The sequence below is a fragment of the Erithacus rubecula genome (assembly GCF_903797595.1).
Source record: "Erithacus rubecula genome assembly, chromosome: 6".
NCBI lineage: Eukaryota > Metazoa > Chordata > Aves > Passeriformes > Muscicapidae > Erithacus > Erithacus rubecula.
The window spans coordinates 38,833,944-38,860,804 of NC_136688.1; the positions used below are offsets into that span (position 1 = coordinate 38,833,944).

General features: G+C 45.0%; 1 protein-coding gene across 3 annotated transcripts in view; it reads left to right on the plus strand.

The window, feature by feature from the left end:
* Nucleotides 1-21,727, plus strand: part of IFT43 (intraflagellar transport 43) — a 44,657-nt gene extending 22,930 nt beyond the window's left edge. The window contains exons 4-9 of one of the 3 annotated variants that reach the window (XM_079308584.1): nucleotides 4,923-4,955; nucleotides 5,427-5,473; nucleotides 16,961-17,033; nucleotides 18,407-18,482; nucleotides 18,824-18,886; nucleotides 19,635-21,727. In XM_079308584.1, the coding sequence (XP_079164710.1) occupies nucleotides 4,923-4,955; nucleotides 5,427-5,473; nucleotides 16,961-17,033; nucleotides 18,407-18,482; nucleotides 18,824-18,886; nucleotides 19,635-19,745 (403 nt within the window). In that variant the 3' untranslated portion in view covers nucleotides 19,746-21,727. The other 2 variants (XM_079308585.1, XM_079308586.1) reach the window with 2 other exon arrangements.
* The last annotated feature ends 5,134 nt before the right edge of the window (nucleotides 21,728-26,861 follow it).

Here is a 26,861-nt window from a genome sequence, read left to right on the forward strand (position 1 = left end):
TCTTTTCCTGTGCCACAGCAAACAAGTAGTGGCCAGACCCTCACTTGGAGAGCCCGGAGAACTATCAGTTAGCGCTTGTGTGTCATAATCGGAATTGTGACTTTGTTGTGCCTTAGGCTATTGAACAAGCTGCAACTCCTAGCTCACCGCCCACTCACTGTGGTGATGGGCACTTAAGGAACACTTGAGCAAGAGAATACAACGTCTTTTAAAATATTTTTCCGCTCCTCCCTCAGGCCTAGACCTGAATTACAGTATTTGCCCGAGAGGCGAAAGGCTTCGTGCCTCCCTGTGGGCTGAGCCAAGCCTTCGGTGTGCAGGTGGGTGATGGTTTTGGGTGGAAGCACTGAGGCAGAACGCCGCCTGCTGACTTGCTTCCTGCGCACCCAGCCTGTCTCTGCCCGCCTTTAGATCGCCCTACTGTCTCCTAACAAAATGCATCTCTGATCATCGCGACCTTCTTTTTCCCCGTTTCATTCTTTCAGCAAGAGGGATGCTTGGAGCTGCTCTCTGGTTCCACGTGATTCGTAGAAGTGGTTGAGGCATGTCAGGAAATACGCCAGCACACACAGGGGCAGGCGGGTTTCTCGCCGGCTGCCCCGTGAAACGGGAGCAGCCCTCGGTGCGGCCTGGCGTTGCAGCCGGCCCGGGCCCGCAGCCCCCGCTGTGCCCGGCAGGGGGCGGCCGCGGCCCGGCCGTGCTGCGGCTGTGGCGGCGGCGCGGCCCCGGCCCGGGCGGAGCGGAGCGGGCAGAGCCGCCAGCCCGACCGGGCAGAGCGCAGCCGGGCCGGCGAGCGGGCTGCCCGCCATCCCAAAGCTCTCTGCTCCTCCGCCGCGCCGTACCGGCCGTTCCCGTCCCGCCGCCGCCCTGTGCGTTTTAGCGAGCGGCGGTGACTCCCTGCCGTTTCCTTGCCTGTGCCCGCCCTCACATCTGCCCGGACCGCCCGAGGGAGTCTCCGGCCTGCACAGCGAGCCCCTGCAGCCTGGCTGTGCCGGTGCAGGACCAAAGCGTGGCCGGAGCTCTCATGAGCTGTGGACATTAAAAGATTTCAAGGACGTTTTCCCCCATTCATCCCAGTTATGTCCTCTGTTAAAATAGGTTAACGGTGTCTAATTAACCACTGCACATTGTCATGCTGCATAAAGATAGCATCCTGGCTGTTCTCTGAGCCCTGCCACTTTATCTCCATTTAGATCTCCGTGGTAGTCCATTAAATGAGAAAGAAACAGTTTAACAGAGATGATGTCTGCGTTGGAACTGCCTTTCACCCTTCAGCACAGAAGTTACAGGCGGCTGAGCTGTACATCAGGGGGCTGTGTGGGAGTAAAGTCTCGGGTTTGAGGTTTAACCCGTTCTCCATAATGTGAGCTAAGGATTCCTCCTGAACAGAACTGAGCAAAGACAACACTCAAGAGAGAGATCAGATCTATATCCTCTGCCCCAGGGCAGAGCTCGGAGAGAAATAGGTATTCTGTACTAGGAGTGACATACCACGGGGTTGGTTACACAAGGACTGTCAGGGTCTTTCACCCAGGTTCACAGCTATTTTATACCTCAAAATAGAGAGGGTGTAAGCAGCTGTCCAAAGCCATAGGGAATATTCTGGGGTTGTGGTTATGTTTGGGAGTGCTGATGGCCTTTCAGGGAAAGGGAGTTGAAAGGGAGCTCTCCAGGTGATGGAGTGAGTCCATGTTCTTTGCCCCTCCAGATGCAATGGACTTGGGAGCATAAGTGAAAAAAACCAGATGTATCTGTGTCTCACAAAAATGGGGAGTGGCTGGTGTATAATACAGCAGACTGGATGTATTTCTGAGCACTGCTCCTGGGATTGGATTGTTTTGTTTATGCTTACTTGAATGACTTTATCTGTAGTTCATATTCAGTTGCTTATTTTGTAGGTCCTTATTGCTGCCCTCCCTGGCCTGTGGCTGCTGCTGCAGCAGATAAAGCAGGGCAGTACACTTTGTGTTGCTGAGAACATGAGAAAAGAGTAGGAAAGCTGTGCATGCTGGCTTGAGTTTAGTCGGGTTCATTCCATGTCTGCTTTCACTCACCACTAGAATGCTCACAAGATGAATGAAGAGGGTGCTGTTTACCCAGACCAGATATTCCTGAAGGAGGAAATGCTGGTCTCAATGTGTGGCAATTGGTGTTGGAATGGGTAAGATGAAACTATTCTTAGGAGTACTCCACAATCCTTAAAGCAATGTGATAGCATCATGAAGAAACCCTGTGAGGCTTCCCACAGTACTTGGAGAGCAAAGAGACAAGCAGTTGATTGATTCTGCAGGAATACAATCTCCAGGTATAGCTTAGCCCTCAGCTAAGTTTATGGAATGGACAGAATTGAAGGTGGGGCACCTCTTGAAGGTCTATTAATGATTTCTCTTGCTGCCTTGAAGGTTTTTAACCTTAGAACACAAAATGAAGCTTGTCTTTCTTCTCAGAGTCACTGTTGTGTAGATTTAGGTACTGCAATTTCACCAAAAAAGCAAAAGATTCTTCCCCAGTCTGAAACAAGAACTCAAAAAGTAATTTGGCGCCAAACAAGATGAAAGAAAGCCTTATAAGAAAAATAGAGGAAATAGTAGGTTGCTTGATATTTTCTTTGCTTGATCATTAAGCCACAGAGAGTGTAAAACATACAATTCCTTCCAGTGCTATAGAAGCTTCATACTGTGTTTTTGGGATAGTTTTCTGCGTGTGAGTTCATGAGCTGACGTTAAATGCTAGTTTCATTAAATGATGCTGTACCAAATCATATATTAACAAACATATGTGGTACAGGTGAGTGGAAGCACAGGGGCTGAAGGTGTTCTCCTAGAAGCACTGACTATGGGGCTGTAACTTGCTCTGGAAAGGGGAAGGAGAATGGTCTTGTTTGATGAGAAAATTCTAACAGCTGGACTCTGAGATTAAAGGGGCCAATGCCATACTCTCCCTCCCTGCTGATGAGTTTGTTCTCCAAATTACTGTTTTTTCCAATGTATGGGGCTGCTTTTTCATAATGAGGTATCTGAATTGTCCTGAATAAGTCTTTTCCTAGCAACATGGAAAAGTTGAGAAAGCTTAAGCCTCAGAACATAAGCAAAGCAGTCTCTGCCTCTAAGACAAACGTGACTGCTTTCCCTGTGGGCCACCTGGATATCACTCACGACAGAGAGCTTAGGAAAAAGAAACAGAAATTGCTTACAGGGATAGTAGTAGTGACCTTTTCTCCTGGGAAGTATGAATGTGTGGAGTGCTTCATTCCTGCCTGGAGACAGGAGCAAAGATGTAAGGAGTGTGAGTACTGAGGAAGAGATTGTTACTTGGGGTTGGACAACCATCAAGAGTAATGGGATCATGCCAAGAAAATGTTAAATTGAACCCCCAGGAAATCATTTCACTGTGCATGGCTGTGCAATGCCATCATGTGGGATGTTTCAGCTTGGAGAGGATAAGGCCATGTGGGAACCAGTTCTGTGAAGGCATAAAGGAGGAATAAAATAGGAAAAATCTTGCATCATGTTTCTACCTCTATCTTCTCAGAGTCTATATGCCACTGAGCACTCATGGAGGTCTCTCTGAAGCCATCCATTTCTTTCTCCATACTATCAGGAGGTTCACAAAAAGTGCTTTGTACTACCACTGGGGAGAAGGATGGAGCTGGACAGTTCATCCTCACTGGAAGAGCTCTTCTCCCAGTTACATTGCAGTTTTGCTTCTGAACAGAGGACGCAGATATAGCTGAAAGTGCAGCTGCTGATGTCACCACACAGCTGCAGTTCTGATTATAGCAGTTGATTTTACTGGGGTCAGATCACTGATTCAGTGTAAACTTTGGCTTTTCACAGACTACAAACTCCAGAGAGAGCAGTAGAGACAAATTACTTTCTTCTCCTTATACCTCTTCTCCATAAAGCTAGGCATCCTCTGCCCTATTCCTTGCTCTTGGAAGAATAGATTATTCACAGAAGACTGTGACTTGCTAGAACAGAGAACAGATGAGGAGAGGTCTGTGCCCTGTCATGAAGTGCTTCGAAAAAAGCAGTGCAAGGCAGTGAAGCAACTTTTTTTATGTTTTGGTCTGTCCTGGGACAGTGCACATGATAGGGGAGAGCCCCATGTATTCTTCATCATGGCACCCTGACTTCAGCTTAAGGGTGGGTGAATATTTATTCCCAACACATAGACATGAAACTTCACTCTGCAAAATGGCCAAAGCAATCAGCGAGTGATGGAGTATCTGCTAAAAAGAAACCTGGCATTTAATTAACTTTTCAAAGTGCTGGTTCAGCAATCTCCATGTTTTACATTTTGAATATTGAACAAGCGTCTCTAATCGGGTCTGAATTGCTTCTGGGCTTGCTGGGGTGGAGAGCAAGAGAGCTGCCATTTGCCAGCACCTCCCTGCCATGTTATTATTATGGACTTCTGTTAACTCAGTCAGATACTGAATGTCTGACCTGAGTTTGGCCAGTTCAGTTGGGACCCCTAACCCAAAAGACAACCAGAAAATCTTTATGCACAACCATGGGGAGGAAAAAACTGTTGATTTCTCAGGAATAGGTAGACAAAGTATAGCACCTTCTTCTCTCCTTAGTGCACCAACCTCTCTACTCAGGTATGGCCAGCTTTACCTGCAGCTGATGGCAAAGGGGATAAAAAAAGTATCTGAGAAACTAAAGAACCAGAGAGTATGGTGCTTGCCATATCTGGGCATGGCTGTCTTTTGGGACCCAAGTGGTTTTGTTTCAGTCTGTTGCACTCAGGAACTTTTTGATAGCTTGCTTAATAGTCACTCAGAACTCTTTAAGGTGTGATGCACTATATCAGACCTGATGCAGGAACTGTTTTGCACAATAGCAATCATATGGGGAAAGGTAAAGTTTTAAATTTTCTCTAGCCTTTTCTAAAAATACGCCTTCCTTGTCTTGCAGATCAGGAAGAAAGCATGCAGAAGAAGTAGAAGAGTAAGTTTCCATTGTTGCTGAGACTTCTTCCACAATTTTTACATCTGATCTGATCATCTGACCAGTACACCAAGATCTGAAAGTTGGGAAGGATGCATTCCTGCAGATATGTCAGGAATTCATATCATGTGTCCTGGGATGGGGCAGGGCTGGGCATTCTGTAGTTCCCTGAATATGGAGTAATTATAGCTCTGTCACTCCCATAAAACAGAAAGAAAGAAAATTAGAAAGCCACTGCTTTCCTCCCAGACCCTACTGTCTGCAGCCTAGGGGTTTGTTTTAGGTGCATCTTGCTTAAACTGAGATTTCTGCTGAGCCCAGGCATGAGGGGTACGGAAGATCAGTCTTCTATGAGGGCTAAGCATACCTGGAAACTCTCTCCTTGACAGGTGGTGAAGTTTGTGGGAAGGGGACACAACAAGGTGCTTTTCTGGGCTTGCAATTAAAATTCTTTCTTCTGTTTTGCTGCAGCCATCGTCTCAGACAGCAGAGTGTGGAGGCATCAGATGATGGAGGAGGTAAGGTATCACCTACTTGACTGCAAGAAGTGCCTTCATGCACGTCTACGTGCTGTCCAGTAAAGTAAGCATAGGCATCTTGTAAGAAATTGCAAGGGAATTAACCACTCTGAAGGTAAACAAATGTAGGAGCTGCTTAGGTCTCCCCAGATGAATGAGGGAGAAAGGGTAAAGGAGATGGAGAGGGAGGGTGAGGAAATGAACTTATAGTCTAACTCTGGCTCTTCAACACAGATTTATAGAGAACCATTGGAAAGTAGGAAAGTGGCAAGGACACACTTTTCTCTGTAATTACCTCCATGGAGAATAGTGGACTGGGCAAAATGAGAACTAAAAGCACAATAAAAGGTTAATAGTGGGGAGAGAAGTCCCTGCTCTCCCCGGTTTAGGTTGCAGTAGTCTCTGCTTAAAGCATCTGCTGTCGTTTATAGCAATATACATGTTGCCTGGGGTTTCTGTTGTGATGGAATTTTTAATTTAAAAAATCTGCTTGCCCTAACCCAAGATCATAGATCACAAGCTAAACATAAACACTGGTGGGTAATCCCATGTCATCTCTATACAGGCTGCTATGAAATCTGCTGGACTCCTGATTCAGCACTGGTTTTCTTTATAGTGTATATTACCTGCTCTTCTAGGACTGGGCGAGTCAAGAGAAATCTCAGGAAAAATCTACAGTATGAATTTCAAGCTCTAGACAACTGTGGGAAGCATAGAAATTCATTAGAGCCTCTAGGAGGTACCTCAGATTTCAAGGGCTAAGGTTTTTATACAGTGTATAAAAACATGCATCTGTAAAATATCACCAAATATCAGAAGAATTATCTGGAGTCACAAAGGATCAGACATCAGTATGGTTAATAAGATTAAATGAAGACTTATTTGGGTCTTCCAGACAGATTAAGCATTGCAACATATGACTGCCAGAAGTGGCACCTTTATAGCATTGGCATCTTCAGAACTGATGAAATTTTCCCCCTGGGAAGTTCCTCAGGCTTCCTAAATTTCAGCGTATGTCACTGAGGCTGGTAGTCTGTTCTGAACAGCTCTGGCTGTGTGCATACGTGCTGTCCTTTTTGTTGAACCCTGGTCATGTACTTGGAGTATGACTATCTTTGCTAGCTGGGCATAAAAATGCTTGCCACATGTTTGTTTGTAATATGTGACTTTCAGTACTCCAAGACCTTGGGTAATAAATATAGAACAGAATTGATGCAGAGTGGGGTATGAAGACATGTTGAATCCTAACAGACTTCACTTATTTATCTGTGCCTGATCTGTGGATAGCAGTTGAATTTGGATTGTTTGCAAACTGGCATTTATCTTTGGATTAAATCTATGCATTAGAAGAAGGATATAGTATAGTTCCTTCCCAGGGAGTTTCTGGTACAAATACGCTGGGTTGTGGATTTAATTTGCATTTAGAAAATCTCTAAATGGATGATGCATTGCATGGATGTGGTCTTATTTCAACAGGGAGATTGGGCAAACTGTTCTGGGAGAGGAATTTTCTATGTGGGCTCAGCAACTGGAGTGAAGAAAAGTGTTACATAAACAAACTCCAGAGCATTAATAAAATTACTCTTTTGAATACGCCGAGAGATACAAATAATTGCCTAGTGCAATAGGCAGGGAGCAGAATGCAGTGGCTGTGGCTGTGCAGTAAATTGAGCTGTATCAGCCTCCCTTTGCATAGAACTGCACTTGGGTTTGTGTCCTTAACTGTAACAGTAAAGCTCACATTCTAAACATACAAAAATCAAGGCATTGGTGTATGGATCCCCAAGGATGGGTCACGGTTATTTTGTGCTGCATAATGTCTTAGCTTGTACACCTTAATATGAACAGGCGCGGTTGCGTAATGATTGCTGCTGTCAACCAATATATTTGGATCGCCTTCCTTTAACCTATTAGAAAGCTGAGCTGTACCATTCCATTAACATTGTTTGTCCCTCATCCAACCTTTTCATTAGAAGAATGAAGGACAAAACTATATGCCCTTAAAAAGGTGTTCTTGTGAATTTGAAATGTGCTCACTTGTGAACGTTTGTACATCACTAATAACCAGAGTTTGGAGTTCATTTGAGAGTGTGTTAAAAAAGTATAGGGGCTGTAGAGAACTCAGTTTGGCAGGTGGAGAGTGGAGGGAAGTTTGCAAAGCCAAGTGGAGACTTTTGGGCTTGATAGGCCTTGTAGTTTCAGAAATAAAAGTAAAATTATTTTACTGCTCCTGGCTAGTGTATGAAATAGCATTGAATTCCTTATCTCTGTGGGAGTCTGGGGAAGAAGGATGGACACTTTGCAGGCTGTGTGGAATGACTGAAGTAGTAGGGGAGGTGGTAAGTGGCTGGACCAGACAGGGACATGCATGGAATGATCTGCAGTTTAAGCCATTTGTTACAGTTGCACAGGAAAATCCAGAAGATGGAACACAGTTTTGAAAAAGTGCAGTGTCTTTCCAAAAGTAGCTCTGGATTATCTAATTGATAGCTAGGTTGATTTTCCACAGCACCCACTGTGATCTTAGTGCTCACCCTCCTGAACATGCTGGTACTTGTGAGAACTCAGGCACAGCAGATGGGTGATGCCTCTGTTAGTGGATATGTGCCCAGTGGACCTTGTCATGGGGGACCAGGTCCTCTGCATGGTGAGAAACCTGCTTTAGCAGGATTTAATGCATCACACTTGAGGAATAATAAATGCTTCACAAGCACCACAAAAGTGTTTAATTCCTAAAGGACAGGTCTAGTTAAGTCACTTTTGGCCAGGGGCAATTGGGGGCTTAATGCTTTGTATGTAGCAATCTGTGCAATCTGAGAGAGAGGAGTTTGAGGGTAATTGCTCAATTTTCTGTCCATGTCAACAGGGAAAATGAGCAGCAGTGACTGAGCTCTGTATGGCAGGGAAACTGCATGATATGGGAGACGTGAGACTCTGTGGAATTTAAAAGGTGCTATCTGCAGCACACTGCTTCCTTTTCTGTAGGAGCCAGGAGCTTCTGCCACGTGCAGAATATCCTTTGTTGTGAGGTGGGAGAGAAGATGGGAAAACCAAGCTGAAGGTCTTTATCCTCCCTTTGCTCCTTTGTCCATCAGGGCATAGGGGGCTTTACTCTGCTCGTGTGTCTCTTCCTGGCACACAGCTAGATAGGGCTGTTTCCTGTCAGGGTGAGAAATGCTAACATTCATCCCCCACCTCAGCAATCTGATTTGTCATTTGGCTAGAAGTTTCTTTGTTCTTCCTTTCTTTTCCACCAGTTCTGTGCTGCTGCGTTGTATTCCCCCGATGTCTTTCTCCTTACTATGTTGCCCTTGGATTTTTCTCCACAGCACTTTATGGGAACTTATTAGCTAAGGTTGTAATCCCTCTCCCAGCTATTCCCACATAGACTATTGCCCCATCATCAGAAGTACTTTTCTTCTGTTACTCTTGGGATGTATAGCTCCTAGAGAACAGCTTCTCTTGGAAAACTGGGATGTGATGTGTGATTTTCTGTCTACAGGAACAGCAGCTTGTTATTTTAAAGCAGATAGTGTGTGTGCATGAGACAGGTGATTGAAATGAAAGCCTTACTGTGCTATATAGACAACTGGAACCTGACCTGCAGGTGAGGAAAGCTGCCAGGAGACAGTCACTAGATATGTGCCCTCAAGGCAAAATCCCTTTCTGCCTGCTGGGGAGCCTCCACAAGGAGGCAGAGCTGATGATTAGACCTCTCTATGCAATGTCAAATCTCTAGAAGGACTTCTTACCCTTCTGGCATGTGCCAGCAGCTCCTTTGCATTTGAACAGGATGAGAGTCTGGACTTTGAACAACAGAGGGGAAGTGAGCAGATGCCATGGTCCCCAGTCCTTCTGGGTAGTGATATCTGTCATGTGGGAGATCTGTAATTCACAGCCATATTTTTTTTATCCAATACTTCCCGAGCTGCTTGCAGATATACACCAGTGGCGATATTGCTCCAGACAGAGCTGAGAATGGACACAGTGAGGGTTATTGTTGGCTCTACCATTCCTGATCAATTTTGCCAGTTGCTTCCCTGGCGTGCTGCTGTTTCTACAGAGCACACCATGTGCTGGTGGATTCCAGAGGCCATGAGCTGCAAGGGCAGCTGCTGTGTCTGAGCATTAGGGTAAGAGAGGGCAGAATTTGCAGCAACAGTCAGGGCTGTGGCCAGTGGGTACTTCATAGGCTCAGAAGGCAGTGTTGGAGTGATTTGGGGAGAGCTAAATGGCTGAAAAAGTTCTGAGAATCGGTGAAATGGACACAGAGTGAAAGACATATTGTTTTCGAGGTGGTATGAATGGGCTGAGTAGAAGTGTTTGGGGCAGAGAGTGTAAATGGTTTGTTGGGTCTCAAGGACTCTGCGTTGTGACTTCATGTGTGGCTCTGTCAGCATACCACAGCTCTCCTCTTTGCTGCTCCCCCACCCAATGCACTACTCTGAGTCTCTGTGCAAGGTCACCGAAGGGCAGACTCTGCCAAGCCTGATGGTTTCCACTGAACTGTTGGTCCAGGCCAGTTTGAACTCCTCCAATATAACTGCTGGCGTTGTGATCTAGAGCCTCTGGTGCTGGAGGAAAGCTCTCTCTTGAGAACCACAGTGGGCAAGGGTGAGCAGAGAGTATGTCCCAAGAGACTGTCTGAAGTTCTATTTGAAGCAGCAGAGCCCTGGCCAAGGGGCAGTGGGCTCCTTAATTACAAGGGAGAACATACAGCTTGTTGAGGCCTGAAAATGGCAGTCTGGGGAAGCATCTTCTGTTGCTAAATTCTGCGATATGGTTGATACACAGTCATATTGGGTCTGTGATTGCTGAGTCCATAAATGTAGTTGACGGACTGAGTTTACCTAAAATACCCTTTAAGAAAAAGCTCTTGAAAGATGATTACAGAATTGAGACACCATCATTTAAAAGTGCCTGAGGCAAACTCCTTTGAAAATTGCAGCAGTGGAGGGACAGAGAGAGAACCACGTAGCCCTTGATTGTAGTGTTGTTCCCTCAGGACCCGTCCCCCCTCCTCCTCAGTTTCTCATCTGATATGAGAGAGAGCAGCAGTAAGATTCCTCATCTGTCTTATGAAAATCCGATTCTGAGTGGCTCTGATCAAACCCGGCTGGCTGTCAGCAGCGGTGGCCTTGTGTGGAGGGAGGGAGGCTTCTGAGGAGTCGCTGGATGTGGAGGTGTCATGGGTGCTGCCGATCAAAGAGGCATTTTTTAATAAATATATATAAGAAAAAATAAAAAAACCTAAGGATTTAGCATAAAAGAAATGTAGTTTGTCTTGTTTTTCCCATGTAACATGAAGAGGATGAAATAGAATCAGGCATGCCTGCTCCTGAACATACTTCCAAGGAGCATCCTGAGATACTGCTTTCCCTGCCCCAGTAATGCTCTAATGCAAAGTCCCTCATCTCCAGCGTTGTTGAAGAGAGTTTTGTGTTTCTGAGTTCACTAGACCCTCTCAGGACACCTCACACACTATCTTCTGAGTATGTTTTAGCAGGGGAATATTGCAAAGAAACAGGGAGCAGCCTTTGAGAAGAGGAAAACACATGTTACTGGAAAGGAGGGCTGGTGTAGCACTCTGTCATGGGGGTGTTGGTAAGACTAGGAGCTGTGTTACCACTCTAAATGCTGATAACTTCAGGAGCATGGTGGACTCCAGGTCCTGGGGCTGGCCTCCAGTCTCTCCTGTCTTCTGCTGCTGAACAAACCTATGAATTAAGAGATTTCTCACCTTTAAAGGTGTCAGGCTCTTCTCCTACGTCTTGCATAAGTACAAGCCATGCACTACAGCTTGTGAAGCCCTGCACTGAGCCCACCGACTCATATGACAGGGCTGCTCTGTGCCTCTCCTCACACTTCAGAGGACTGAAACTGGGCAGAGCCTTTGTGGCAGCAGCAGCCTTGGGAAGCAGCAGAAATGCCAACCTGTCAGATGCAGAGGCCGTGCCACACCAAGCAGTCTGTGAAAGCACTACACTATTGAAGCAGGTAGAATGTCTCCCAGACCAGCTGACCGCCTAGCCAGTCATCTATCTAGCTGAGATACAATATTATGCAAGACAAATGTATAACCTTTTAACACGAGGCTGTTAATGCAAAGGTCTGAACTGAATCTGCGGTGTGACCTTTGCTAGATCCCGTGACTCCTCTGGCACTCGCTCACAGGGTGACTTTTCCCATCAGCTTGACCAGGTTGTGCTGTTATCCTCTTATCAGAAGGGGGCTTTGAGACATGGGGCACTCAGGTTATCTTCTGCTTATCTCAGCTTTTGAGACGGTGCCCTGGTAGCTGTGGTACTGTCTGCTTTTCACTCTACTGTTTTCATCTCCCTTCTGGTTGATCAGGCAGGTACGCTGCTCCATGTTGGTCTACTAGTAGGGCAGTTTCAGTCAGGGGAATAACATCCCTATGAAATTAATGTCCAAGCAGCCAAAGAAGCATTCTTTATTCTCTCCATTTGCCTGCTGCTCTCCTGAGAAAGCTTCTAAGAGGCTTCAAGCTTGTTTGTGTGTTCAGCAGAAGCTGTCTATGTCCCTTGTTCTTTATGGTTTTCTGACGATTTTTTTGCCTGTTGCTTTCTCCTTTTTTAACTTCCTTTTTTTTTTTTTTTTTTTTAATTTTCCATTTTTCCACTTAGAGAGAAAAATTATTTATTGCATTGAGATGCGCTAATTAAAGCCATTTTCTGGTATTTGGTTACTGAAGTGTTTGATGTCTCTCTGACAAGACCATGAAATGCACAGAGTGTCCACAGGGACAGAATTTGCTGAACACGGTGCTTTGTAAATGAGGGGACACAGTGTCGCAGCAGCTCATGAATATGAAACGCCCATGATGCTACCTCAGTGGACTTGGGAACACAGATGAATCCTGTCATGTGCTAAATGAGACCAATTTCTTTCACTTAACTTCATCTTCAATCAGACCTTCCATTTGCCTGTTTAAAATTCCCCAAACGTGATGCAGAAGGTAACAGCATTCAGTAAAACAAAGTTTTGCAGCAGCAGAGATATTGTAATTATTTCAGTTTTACATTTTATGAGCAAGCAACATAAAATAAAGTTAGTTTCATTTTTATACCTGCTTGGTGGTGGAGACTGTCAGTTCCAGAAGCCACTACCTTCTTTGTGTTCTCTGGATATGGTGGTGTGAGCACAGGGAGGGCAGCACAGTACTCACCACAAGAGTGTCCATTCTGAACTGGCCTTTGAAACACTGACCCAGTTGGGGAAAGTGGATCAGACTGTGTGAGATGGAGTCTTCTTTGTTTATGGGGCCAGGATGGGTGCTTATGGTACTCTTAAAGCAGCTTAGGGAATAAGCAGCAACTACACTCTGACTAACTGCAGGCCTGAACTGGGACATGGTTTCTAGAGGCAGCTTTGATAGTGATTTATTTCTTGACCTGGAAGAGGTTCTGTCTGTCCCTGTTTATGTGCCATCTTGTTTCCAGCAGACAACTTAGTTCTTTGGGGCAAGGACCAGATATTACTGGGAGTTTACAGGATTTTAATACACCCGGCCTGAAGGTGTTGCTACTAAACCAAAAATCAGCCCTGCTTGGGAGGGAAAGTGCAATTTTCCAACTTTCAGGAGCAGCTGGGTATTGAATTGGTAGAGGTTCTCCCATCTCCTGCTTATTGCTTTCTGTGGTTGTCTTCTTTGCCTGTCAGTAAGTTACTTGCTACGAGGTAAAAAAAGTGATGGTTAGAACATGTACTTTTATATCAACACCTAAAGCCTTTCTTTCTGTATGACTTGAAAAGCTGCTGTTCCTTGCTTATTGTTTGACTGTCTGCATGTAGCATGGGTTGCCTTCACTCTTTCCCTTCCATCTTCTCCTCCTCCCATTCACACCTTCTATCTTATGTCATTGGTGTCTTCCCATAACTTAGTCACAAAGCTGTTTGTGTGTAAGACCTAGCTAAAGTTCAGCTGTTGAAATTAAATAATATGCTTAATTTTATGCTGGGACTTAGATGTTCTGGGACAATCAGTTTTGTGCAGTGACTTAACTCCCCAGATTGCCAACATTTGGTACTGGTATCTCCTGCCCCACCAAAACTTCCATATGAGTACACTCATTTTGATCTCATTCTTTGTTCACTTGTTCATAACCATCTGGGAGGTGGAGGGGAGTTTGCATTTGTCATCTAGTGTTTGGTGCTCACTCATCTAGGCACAAGGCATTTGTTCACTTCATTGCTCACTAGTGACCTGGTATCTGTGAAGGTGTGTCCTTTTTTGCAGTAATTTCTGAGGTTTGCCTACAAGGACATGAGAACCTGGCCAGTAAAGTATGTGTCAAGGTTCTACACCAAAAATACAGATTTATTCAAAATTGCCTGAAACTCCCACACTAAGCAGAAGAGGAAAAATGTGGGTCACAGAGCAAAGCACACAGAGTGAGGGTTTGTCATGCAACTTTGTTGTTGGAAAGAGATGCAGTGTGAGATTGGGAGGACATGGTCCTGTGAACATGTACTTATGTTCTATGTTTCTGCATGTACTAATGTTATATGTAAAGCTTCCCTGCAGCTAGTGGGAATATTAAAACTAGAGCATATGCCTACTCTCCTGCAGCACAATAGCCTGTGCTCTGCTATTCCCCCTGCAGCTGACACTGTGCCACAACTTAGCTGTATTACCAGAGCTTATATGAAAAAAAATAGGAGTCTCAACGACAGCAACAAAAATAAGTGGCTGGAGAATGAGTGGGGGTAAGGTTCGATACTTGGTGATAAGTGAGAACTGAGACACTTTGCAAACTGTACAGAGAGAATGGAGAGGGATTGTGCAGAAGTGGCACTGTGGGAATTGGCAGAGGGAAGAGGCTACTATGAGTAACGAGTGAAATAAAGACCCAACTATTTCAGGAATTATTTGCCCCTGATAGCAGTTATCCCAGGGACCTGATATTTTCTTAAAATTTGAGACATTTCTGTACTGTTTCCCATCAGTCTCACAGTCATAAAGGGCATTGCTTCTGCCTAGAAATGGGCAAGGCATCTGCACTTTGCAGTAAGAACAAGCGGGCACTGGCCTTTGTTGGAGGGGCTGGCAGGGGCCCCCAGAGTTTTTCCAGCTCTTCTGTCTGAAATATTTTCAAAGTGTCCATAAAATATTGGAGCCTTGAATTTCTTTTGGAAAGAATTTCTAAGTGATCGCCTGAATTTTGCTAATACAGAGTGGAGGTCATGCTCTGCAAGGATTTTAGAAATGTCTCTATGGAATTTAATGACAGTGATATAAAATCAGCTCTAGAGAACCCAGGAGTCTTTGTGAACATGGAAAATGGGAGGGACATCTCTGATCAGGGCCCTAAGTTTACCACTTTTTCTAGTGTAAAAAGAGATCAACAAAACAAAAGAGAACTGGGCAGAGTGGACTCCTGAAATAGCTGTGAAAATGAACACTGAGTGAAGAAATTCAGTTTCCTTGAAACACCTTTTTACATTTCTGCTGTCAAAAGTGGATAATAATCTGATCTTCTCGTTCTCTGTGGGTGAAGACAGCTCTGTTCCCAGGTAATTTTTAATTTACTTGTGTTTACTGAGAAACATTCATAGTCTTGTCATAAAGGATAAATTAGGAGGGGTTAAATGGTTTCTCATTCCCATGCTCATTTTCCTGGACTTAACAGGGCATCTCTGCACAGAGCTTCATTCCCTGCCTTGGACCAGTCTCACCAGTCTGTTCCCTCCTTGGTCCTTGTTGCTTGTATACAGGGATCTTCTCCCACATTATCCCTGAGCAGACTCTACCAGCTGCCTCCACATGTCGGTCTGTCTGTCCCTGGAGGTGCTTATGTCCCATAAGTGCATTTTGCTCCAAGTTTCACCAAGAGCTGGGAGCCTCTGCAGGGCAGAGCCAGTGGGACAGCAGCTTCTACCAGATATTGTCCTCACAAGCAGAAGTGGGAAGATCTGCCCAAAATTCCCAGTGATGCACACTCAAGACATTCCTCATCTTGCCTCCTCTGTTTTACGGACAGCCTAGGGGCTGCTGCTGCAGTTTCCCTTTAAATGTCTTTGGGAATTTTGCTGCGATTGGAGAACCACTTTGCAGGCACCTGCTCCTTGGGTGGCTGGGGAGCTGGAAGGCACAGCTCTGCTGAAGCCGGCCAAGCTGTCACTCCTCTTGCCGTGGCTGCGCTCATGACAGCCCCTGTCCCGCTCAGCCTTTCTCCAAGCAACCAATTAGTGAGAAATCCCACTGTGTGGCCAGCTCTGGCTGGCCCCCACGCCAGGCCCAGCTGAGCCGTGCCCTGCTGCAGCTGGGCCAGGGCTGCCCGCTGGCCAGTGAGAGGGGCACTCAGTGAGGTGCAGCAGGGAGGGCAGCTGAGAACCGGCGCAGCTCTGACAGGCCGGACCAGGGGCTGCTCGGGAACACCCTGCCCACAGCCCTCGGCACCACGGGTGGCAATGTCTCTCCAGCTCCTGAATATTCATCTCAGCCTGGGCTGCAAAACGGGGTAAAGCCAGGCTCAGCTGCTCAGTATTAGCCTTGCTGTGCTGCAGGCAGAGCTGGGAGCAGGCTGCTCATTCCAGTGCTGAAGGGCTTTTCCTTGGGCCAAACCAGCTTCTCCATGGTTTGAGGGCTCAGGAGAGCTTCTGTGGCCTTGAATCTTTAAAGGAGCTCTGTATTGGTGTAGTGTGTTCTTGCTTTGTGCTTCTGGTTACTTTGCCTTCTCTTTCTCCTTTTTTTGCACTAACTTTTTGCAGTGCTTTGTCAAATGACAGACTGCAATGCTTTCGGGGCCCTGCTTCTTTAGCAGGATGCAAAACACACTCACTTCTTTCTCCTATCCTCAATTGTTTTGTTTCCAGCATCTGTTTTAGTTGGAGTAGCCATCGTCCTTGTGCTGGGAATACCCAGTGACCTTCAGCCATTCCAGGATGACACTGGAAATCATGAAAAGGTTTATGACAATACACCTAGACGTGTTCCCTGGTGTTTATATCTGCTAGACCACCAACACTTCCTTCCTGAGGCAGGTCACGGGCTTCTGCACAGCCTGAGACTCCAACAGCAGATCCTTTAACATGTAGTTTTATGTGGATTCTCTCAGTTTCTGTCCCACATTTAATTTTTAACAGAGTCTTGGTGACTGGTGTCTGAATAAATGATAACACATAACAAGCAAATCCTTGTCATTATGGCAACGTAGGCAGCAAGGTTTAGCACAAATGGCTTCTTTCAGCTTCAAGGTTGTGTTCAGATACATAGTCCATGGCTATAGAGCTCTGCCTGGATTAATCTGTTCCTCTTGCAAGATTTCTTGTGACCTCAGACATCAAAGTTTTATTGCCTTGTTTTAATATTAAACAATGTATTTTTAATTACTGCTAAAGAGCTCTTTTGTTTTCCTCTAACAAGAAGCAGGGTGCTTCCCAGTGAAGCAAGGAAACCTTTGTCTTCAGTGAGAGGAGAGCACAACACTCCCCACTTACTGCTGCTGCTTTCTCTTGTTGCAGACATTCCTGTGATCCCTGACTTGGAGGAAGTCCAGGAGGAAGATCTTGCCATGCAAGTGGCAGCTCCCCCCAGGTAAGAGCACTGCCAGGTGCTCTTGAGGCTCTCATCAGCAGGGCAAACTGGCTAGTGAAATTAAACCCATCTTACTCATGCTCTTTGGATGTCAGCTGCAGTGCTGTTCAGCAGGATTTGGTGTGGTGTTTTGTGACAGTAGTGCTCCAAGATGAACAATGCAAAATTCTTATTTCCTATTACACGGAGAAAGCAATTACTGCATATTCTCTGTCTATATAAAAAACCTACATTAGAATAACGTATTTGATGTTGCAAAATCAAACTCTCAAAAGTAGGGAATTTCTTGATTTAGGGTTGCCTTCATAATTGCACATGCATTGTCACACACACTTTAATTTTGATGGTCATAGGCTGCTTTGCCCTCCACAGAATATCCTTCTTACTCAAGCACGTAGTTAATTTGCAAAGTACAATCCTGATGTTTGAAGGTGCCATCACAGGAGCCTTGGAGTCAGCTCAAGGGAGACCAGGAAGTTTTAAGACATGGAAGTTTTTGGAGTTTTGTCTTAAACATACCAGGAAAGTCTTTTTTCCTCTACTGGGCCTATTGCCAAGGTCACAGACTGGGATTTCTGATGATCCTTATTTGGAGGAGTGGGATATCCTAGTCCTGGCCACAGATGCCTTTCTCATAAGTGTGGAGTAATTATTGTAATTATATAGCTGTTAACAAAAATAATTGACAGTTTATAGCAGTAAATTTAAAATTACTGTGTCTCTCACTGGGTTTCATTTATTTTTCTCTTTTTTTTAATAAAGCAATATGATCCTTCTGTATTCATAGTTTTCTTGTAGTAGAAAAGTCAAGTTTTCATGGACAAACACAAGCAAATTAAATTAATATAGGTCTTTTCTATAGTGTTGGATCACCTATGAAGGCAGGTATGATGCAACACACCCCCCTACACCATGTTTTTCTTGGAAGGCTACATTTTAGAAAGTCATATTTAACAGCTCTGATGAAGCTCAAACGTGAAAAGCCAGAAATCCCTACTATTCTGTAGCTTGTATTGTGCATCTCTCAGAGGCTCCTTTGCTAAAGCACTGGGGCTGTTTGAATGCTCACTATAGTCTTCTTTTCTTTCTAGCCCTTGCAGCTAGTATGGATCTTCTTTTAGCATGCTGGTATATCTGAGGGAGTCCATGGTTGTTCTATATCCTATTTTTTTATGCAACCTGGTACACAGATTTGTCAGTGACTGTTCATTTGCTGACTGAGCTGTGCTTCTGTCTGGGCACATCCATCCCAATAGTCTGCATGGGGGATGTGGAAGCTCAAGATGTCAGCAGACTGCTGTTCGTGCCACCCCTCTCCTCACATGTGCTTCCACACTGACACAGGCTTGCTCTCTGACTCTTTCTGGCTGCAGTGTGCAGGTGAACCGAGTGCTGACCTACCATGACCTTGACAAAGATCTTATGAAATATGCTGCCTTCCAGACTCTGGTAAGTGGATGTTACTATAGGCTGGCCAATGTAAATCCCTTTCATGTCATTCTCCACTCCAGCTGAGTGATACTCAGCTGCACAAAATACACAGCCTTATCATCCTGAGAACTTACAGTCTCCCTGTAAGTCTGTTCCTCTCTGCAGCATGAGTTATCCACTTTTTTTGGTTGTAAATAATGTGGATATGGTATCTGTTGCTCAGATGAGGTTCGTGTTGTTGTCCTGGACAAAGTGACCCTTTATGATGCAAATGTGGCAATGTCTAACAAATGTATCTGGTGAAATGATGGTGTTCAGTTTCTCAGTGTCTGTAAGACTGTGACTCTGTATGTTCATAGGATGGGGAGGTAGACCTGAAGCTCCTCACCAAAGTTTTGGCTCCAGAGCATGAACTACGAGAGGTAAGTCTTTATTTTGTAGAAATACCAAAAAGGTAAAAGCTTCTTGTGTATCTCAGACTATACTAGGAAAGGAAACTTTGTCAGTGGGGTGAGAAGAGATGTGAGAAGGAGCTTATCCAAGCTGTTGGAGGTTTGATTTCCCCAGCAGGTAATTTTCAAGATAGATGGTGCTTTCTTGGTGTGAGGTTATGGCATCACTATGATTGGCCCCCTTCAGTATGAAGGAGCTGGTCAGGAAAATGTGAAAGGCCTAGTGGTGTCAAAGATCCCTGCAGAAACAGTGCTTTGTCTTTTGGTACTACAGGTTCTACAGAAAAGTACAGAGGGACAAAGGCAGAAAGCATTTTGGGATTTTGCAGGGGCGTTTTAAAGCAGGATAGAACAACCTCTGTACAACTGGGTGGGCAGGAGCTCAGGACTTGCAGCAAAGGATTTCTGCAGCTTTCAACTGCACATGCTTCAGCAGAAGCACAGGGGAGTGGAAGGGCTCCTCTATACTCTGCCTGGAAGAAGTATCAACAAATATATCCTTTTTAGAAGATGAATAATTTTGTCCATATTTTACAATTGTAGCAGATATTCACATTTCATTCTGGCTAGTATTCCTACTCTAGCCAGCTGAATCTGAGACTTCCCTGGTCAGGGCAGTTACCTTTTGGTTTCTCTCTTTGCTGTTCTAGCATTATTCAGAGAACTTTGGATGACACCAGTAACATTTCAGCATTTTTGTCTTTTTTCCTCTTGGTAGGATGATGTCATCTGGGATTGGGACCATCTCTTCACAGAGGTGTCATCAGAACTAGTGACTGAGTGGGAGCTGGGACAGTCAGAGAGGGAGGACCACCTCAGTGTCCCATAGAGCTCTGACACACCAGATGTCTCATACATCCATCTCCTGTAAATAGTTAAGCATTTTAATTTTCTATTCAGTTGTTTGTATTTGAGAATTTATTTCAGACATGAAAATAAATAGGACCTTGCTTCATAGAAAAATTGTCTTGGGAAAAGTTTTGGTTATTTTCTAATAAGAATTTTCATTCTTCAAAGAAATTAAGAATTCTGAACACAATAAAACATTTACTTATAAAGAGTCATTCCACCTCAATAGCACCTCTACAGATAACTGCAATGGTTGATCTTTTCTCTGTGGAAACGCAGCCTCTCTGGAGCAGATCATCATACAATGGAGTGTGGTTTGCACTGATGGCTATCAGAGAATCTTAGGCTGATATGTCTTGTTTTCATAGGACATCCAGGTTACCATCTTCCTCACAGCAGACACCTCAGGTTGTCAGGATATCTGATTTACATTTCATCCACCAACATCCAGCCTTGTTAGTTTTACTTCTCTCTTGGAACATTACCTCTGTATTGACTCAGGAAGCAGCATCACCTATTAAACTACCACTTCTTACAGCCCTTCTTTATACCTTGAGGTTTCCCAGGTAAATTCTGACCAGGCATAACCTCACTTAGCTTTTGCAATCACATGAAACCACAGCCTGAATGGAGATTGGTTCAGGCATAGGTACTTTGCAAGGAAAATGTTCTTTCCATGTGTGTGAAAGAATGGAGCCTGATGATCTCAAACAAGGTAACTCCCTGGTGGATGTTTCCTTGGAATCAAGTAACTCACTCTTATTGTCATCTAAAGAAAAACTTATTTAGGTGTTAATACCTTGTCCCTGTAGAACCATGGTCATTATTTGAAATAATGGAAACAGTAACATTACTTCTAAACCAAATGTCCTTCAAAGCCTTGCCCTGTTGGAGAATCTTGCTATAAACTTCTGGGGAGAGCAGGTGCTGGGAGGAAGCTTGCTGTGCTGCTTTTCTTTGCTTGTTTGATTGGTCTAAGAGAGCACTGCATTCCCACTTTTGTGACAGCAGGACAGGTCAAATAACTCACTGTGAATTCAGTACTCTGCAGAATTTCAGGTGAGAGCTAACATGCCAAACATCTTTACCACCAAAAATGAGGAGTTGGGCCCCAGTCTGGGGCCACAAAAATAATGGGAGACTTATCTGTCTAAAGGAAACATTAGGCTTTTTACAACTAAGACATCTCTCCTATAACTAGAAAACTAAGTGAGGCATAAGCTTGGGAGGCCATTGTATGGAAGATAATCCAAAAGTCATTCTCTGAGCAGGGAAACCTGTTTTGTTAGGAGCAGAAATTTTCCAGCTGAGCTAGCATCTACTTTTCTGTGACAGGATTCCTGGCCAAATAGAATTTATCATGCTTTGTACATCCCAGGAAAAAAATTAAATTCAGCAAACTAAAATAGTTAGTAAATCAGACAACAAACTAGTCTGAAAGGGAAAAAAATGAGTGCTTTTGAATACCTGCCTCAGCTGGGGACCCTGGGCAGGGATACTCTGGAGTGGGAAGCAGGTGTGTGGGGGCCAGGCCTGTGCCCAGTCTGGGACCTTGGTAACCCAGCAATCACCTGGGCAGAACTGGAGAGAAGGGCTTGAAGAAATGCTAGCCTCATCTATTTTATGGCAGGAGGAGGTATCTTTGATTATTTAGTTTGACCTGCTATAATATAGGCCATAGCAGAGTCCATGGAGATGAGGCTGAGTTTTGCCTGTGTTGAAAAGGCTGACAATGTATTTAAAACTCTTTCCAAGTTACTTTCTAATAGATTATTGCCCTTATAGTTTAAAATCTGCTTTATTTGTAGACTCAGTTTTTGAGTTTCATCTTTTGTTTCTTGAGCCTGCTTGCTTTCACCTTTCCACAGCCATGCTGTCAGATATTTTCTCCTTGTTTCAGTATTTATGTGCACTGGGATCAAAGTGTCTCTTTAATTTCCTTCAATAAACTTAATAGACTGAGACTTTTTCCATGTCTCTTCAATTCTTTGCACAGCTGGAGGAGGGGCGGTGGGTGTCGGGCTCTTCTCCACTAAGCTGTTTCCACCCACCTTCCTTCCACAGTTCTGTTTTGGTTGCCGTGTTGGGAAGATGAATAAGACCTGTTGCTTCTTTCTTTCTCAAGTCCTGGTGCTATCCTTACCAAAGAGGAACAATGAGCTGCTCTTTCATGCCCAGGCTTGTGGTGATGCATCAGTGTGTATTGGCTGTGACAAAGCTGCCTCAGGAACCCACATTTCTGCCAAGTCCTGTGGAAAGAGCATGCAGGAAAGGAAATAGCCAGTGTAACTTTTTCTTGTGGACTGCAAAGCAGTTGCTCTGGTGGAGCCTCACGTGAGATAAAAAGAAGAAGCAGTTTTCAAAACAGTGCCCTCAGTTCCTAGGAACTCAGATCAGCCCTCTGGGCTGTGCCTGGCCAAGGCATCGAGCAGTATTCCCTTGCTGATCTCCACAGACCCTGTATTGCAGAAGGGTAATGCAAGGTACAGTGGTGTGCTTAGGGCCACACAATGAATCTTTGGCAGAACCAGGGTTAGAAATTGTTCTAGGTTACAATGTAAAGATATGCCTAAAAGTATGTATTCTATCTTCATCTGCTGATGGTGGGACAGTGATTCTTATCTCTGGGAGATATCCTCTGCTAATGGGCCATCTGTTAAAAACCGGGTGGGGCAATGTTCTTTATCTTTCCCATGACCCATCCTTCCTCCAGGAAGATATCTTCTGTTAATGGGCCATTGTGTCTCACTGCATGACTGATAAAATTACCCATTGTGAGATGCTCCACCCAGGGGGAGGAGCCAAACATTTCCTACCTAGATAAAAACTGAGATTTGGAGCACCAAAGCAGCCTTTACCCACTGGTTTCCAGATGATCAGAGCTACCAGACCTTTCTACAGAATCACTGCTCCAAGAAGACCACTGCATCTGGACTGCTACCACCACCCTAAATAGTGGGGGTGTCAGGTTGTATTCTGATTCTGTCTGTGTTTTTTGTTTTTGTACTATTGCATGTATTTTATTTTTCTCCTTTTTTTTCCTATTAAGTTGTTTTTCTGCTTTGAAGTCTCCCACTGGTTTTGCTTTCAAAGCCATTACATAAATTAAGAACCGCAAGTTCCTAATTCAAACATGGCTGTCATATACCTGGCAAGTGTTTTCTATCTTCAATTCGAACATGGCAATTCAATGTAGAGCAGTCTTGCTTAGTCTTTGTTCTGCTCTGTACTTACATTGGTGAGGAAGAGCTGTAAACCTGTCAAAGTGTGTGTGTGGACAGAATGTTTAGCTCAGTGAGCTGGCATGAGGTGTCTGCCCAGGGACTTACTGGGATTCTGGATGGGTGTAAATATCTACCTGCAGATAGCTTCTGGTAGCCTCAGTGCTCAGTAGAACAATACTGAGCAAATGGTGAGCCTCATCACAAATAAAGTAAAAGAAGTGCATAAAGGAAGAATTAGAAATCTCTGGTTTTGCTTGTAATAATACATATGATACTTATAGGCTTCCTGGTGGAGATGCTTTAGTAGAGTGCAGTTTGTCAGTGATGGGGGAATACTGGGGCTGAGACAGCCTAGGAAACACTGGAAAAAATGGAGGTAATAGAAGCTGGAAAAAAAGCCAGATCCAGCAACTCTCCATTATAGAACCTCTTAGAGGGACTCTGGCTGGCCGTTTTATTAAGTGTGATAAAGTGAGTGGAGGTGGGGGGAGCTCCTATGTTAATAAGTTGGAAAGGCATTGCTGTTGCTCTCTCCAAAGCATCTCAGGGAAAGTGGAATTAATTCATGGCATATGCTCCCAGCATCTGCTGGGGTGACCCGGAGTGGCGGGAGCCGAGTGCCAGGCAGTGCGAGCCAGAGCCTGCATTCCAGCTCCTCTCCCGGGCCTTGTGCAGTGCTGCTGCCTCTGCCTGGCCGTGGGGCTGCTCCCGTGGAACACACCCAGCTGCCAGCCTGGCTGGCCTGTCACAGCCCAGCACACCCAGTATTTCTGCCTCTGAAGAAGGAGAGGTGCTCTAGGCTTGGGGAGGGAGAAGGGGATGTTTGGGTATGAAAAAGACCAGTTTTAATGAAAGCTAATCCAGTTTGTCCCAAACAGCCTAAATTCCTCCCACAGCATTCCCTGACCAAGACCAGTCATCTGACTTACTCTGTCTTGCTGTGAGGTTCTGAGTCCTCAGATTTCCTCTTCCTTCTTTCCCACCATGTCTTTACAGATGATTTGATCCTCTCCTTGAGAGAGAGGACTGACATATTTGGTGTTAGATGGAATTTCATTCTCTGTTTAGTGGCTTCTGGGAAATTACTTTTCACACCTTATTTGCCCTTGACTGACCCAGACCACTAGTACAGAGTGCTGTGGTAATCTTTGCCTGTGCTTCATGATCTGCCCATGAGCTTTCCCTCAGGAAAGGGCACCCAGAGCCAACCCTCTAGGCTGCTCTTCCTGCAGCCACATTCTTCCAGCTTTTTGGAGAACTGCCTGACATATGGGACACTTTCATAGCTTGGAGAGCTGGCAGAGCCAGGAGAAACTGGAATGATGAGTGATCCCCAGGCAGGGCAGAGATGCCCCACGCTGCTTCTGTGCTTTCCCAGCAGCTGCTTCTTGCAGCTTCTCCACTTGTGCTCCATTTTGAAATGTGATGCCCCAGTCCTGGGCTGTGCAGGGATGGTACTGTGCTGAGTGAGGGCCAAGGCAGGGGAACATGGGAGGTCACAACTGGCTGCTCTGGTGAGATCAGTCCTCTCAGGGCTGTGCTTTATCCAGGGGAATGACCTGCACTCCTGGCAATCACAGCCTAGAAAGGACTCTTAGTTTAGGTCATGAATGCTGTGGTATGGATGTCCAGAGTTCCTGAGCACACTAATCTCTCTGCCATGATTCCTGGGGAGATGAAACATTTCCTCCTAGTGCCCTGTTACTTGTGTCTACCCCAGCAGGCTGCTCTGCACAGACCTCACTGGGGCCAGAACAGCTCTGTGCCATGGGCCCTCTTATCAGGCTCCATCTCCTGTCACTTTCAGGACCACTTCATTATCCTTTTATTAGCCCTCTTCTCCTGCTTATCGTTATTAATAATCACACTGGATCAGCTGGAGTGCTGACAGCTGCCCCCTGTCTATTCTTTCTGTCTATTTTAATCCTGCCTGCTTATCTGAAATAAACCTGATCCTTTTTCTTTTAATTAAAGAAATTTGGTGAGCCAGCCCTTCCTCCATGCAGAGATAGGACTGATCACACCAGTGATATGGAGGGAGCAGGAAAAGGGGCAGATTACTGAGTGACAGTGTTTTCCACAGCCCAAAGATATGGGATGTCAGAGTAGAGGCTGGAAGAGATTGAGGCACATATGTTGTGGGAATAAACACAGCACTTGGTCACTATGAGGTGCTTATTTTGGGGTCTCTGTGTCTGGTCCAATGTGTTGATGCAGGGCTGTGTGACTACACTGCACCAGTGCAATACAAACAAGGGAGGTTTATTCACCTGTCTCTGTTTAGCATGGGTGGCAATAGCAATGCCAGGCTCAGAGCAGGTGTGAGTGGCCAGGGCTACTGGGATCACTGCAGTTCCTACAGGGGCTAAAGGAGTTTGTTTCTCAGTGCTTTATAGTGCTGCCAGAAGATGCAAGTGCTGGTCTTCACAGTGATGCTCCTGCTTTGTGCTCCCACAGGCATTGCTTCCTGGGGCCACCATTCTGGTGTCTTAAAAATGCTTCGCTGGGCAGTTTGCTTGAGCTGAAATATTTGTGTTGTCTGTAGGGACAGGTCATTCAAGGAAGGGCTGTGCAAATATGCTGGGAGAAAATTGTTGTGCTAATTCACACTTTTATGAACCCATAAACTCAAATCTGCATTCATTGCAATCTGCAAAGTGACTGGTGTGTGGGCTGAAATGCTTAGAAAGTGTTAATCAGGGGTGCATAACAAAGCAAAACGCTCTGAAGTGCAGCAGCAGGAGCTTGGCCATAAGCAGCAGGAGTGTTCAACCTTAGTGCTAAACAGGCTGATTCGTTGGCTCTCAAACGCTTCGTTTCAGATGCACAAGTTGCAGGTGACTGAATGCGTATGTACCCTCTGCTACAGAATATGGCAGCTGGCTCAGATTTATAGGGCTGTTTCACCTGAGAGGCTGTGGGCCCAGGAAGGGTATAGGGCACAACTTCCTGATGCTCAAGTGAGAGTGTAGCTTTGAAATCCTGTCAAGCAGAGCCATGCTGGCTTCTGTCCCTGTGCTTCTGTTGCTTGTAAGTATTGCAGCTGACTGGGATGAATGTTAACCTGAAGTTCAGATGCTGGTGATGGAGATACCACAGTACAAACCCACATATGTGGTTTCAAAGATCCTTTAAAAATATGTGATTCTCTAGCAATCACAGGCAAGAATTGTGTATGGCGACATTTATGCTGTTGCTTCTATGTGAAATGTCCTGCTGCTTACAGAAAATTTCTTCATCACTACTTAATGTTGAACAAAATGTTTGAAAGATGAGAACATACAGAATTTATTTGCCTAAAATGATATACTATTAACTGATCAGCTTTTCTTATCTGACCCTGCTCCTTCAGCAAAAGTCATTCCTTTTTTGGACTCAAGTAAGGAAATTCTCAGGATGGTTTTTGGCCCTGAAATTATGAGGGACACTGTATTTGGTGTTGTGGGACATCTTGAATAAGCCAAACAAAATGGGCTTGCAGTCTATGTGATAGACTGAAGTCTTGCTTTGATCATTATCCTGATCAACAAAGCTACTCACAAAGCCAGGAAAATGCCTTGTGAAATTGCCAAAGAATTTGATCCAATTCAAGCAGCCTCAGTGCCTGGAGCTCCAAAGCCAAATTGGAGCTAAGCTTGTGGCTCCCTGTGTCCTGCAAGGTTGTATATATAGGTGGCTGTAGGCTTGGTGAATCAACCTCATAAATAAATGGGCAATAATAGTTCAGGCTATGATAGCTGTACCTGAGCTCACACACAGCTAGTCCAGGTAGCAAACCCTGTCTATCCCAGAGGGAGAAGAAACAGCCTGGACTTGCCTTGCTAAGTGCTGTGAGTCCTCTTCTTTAGGATCTGACCTGGTTCCTTTAAAGC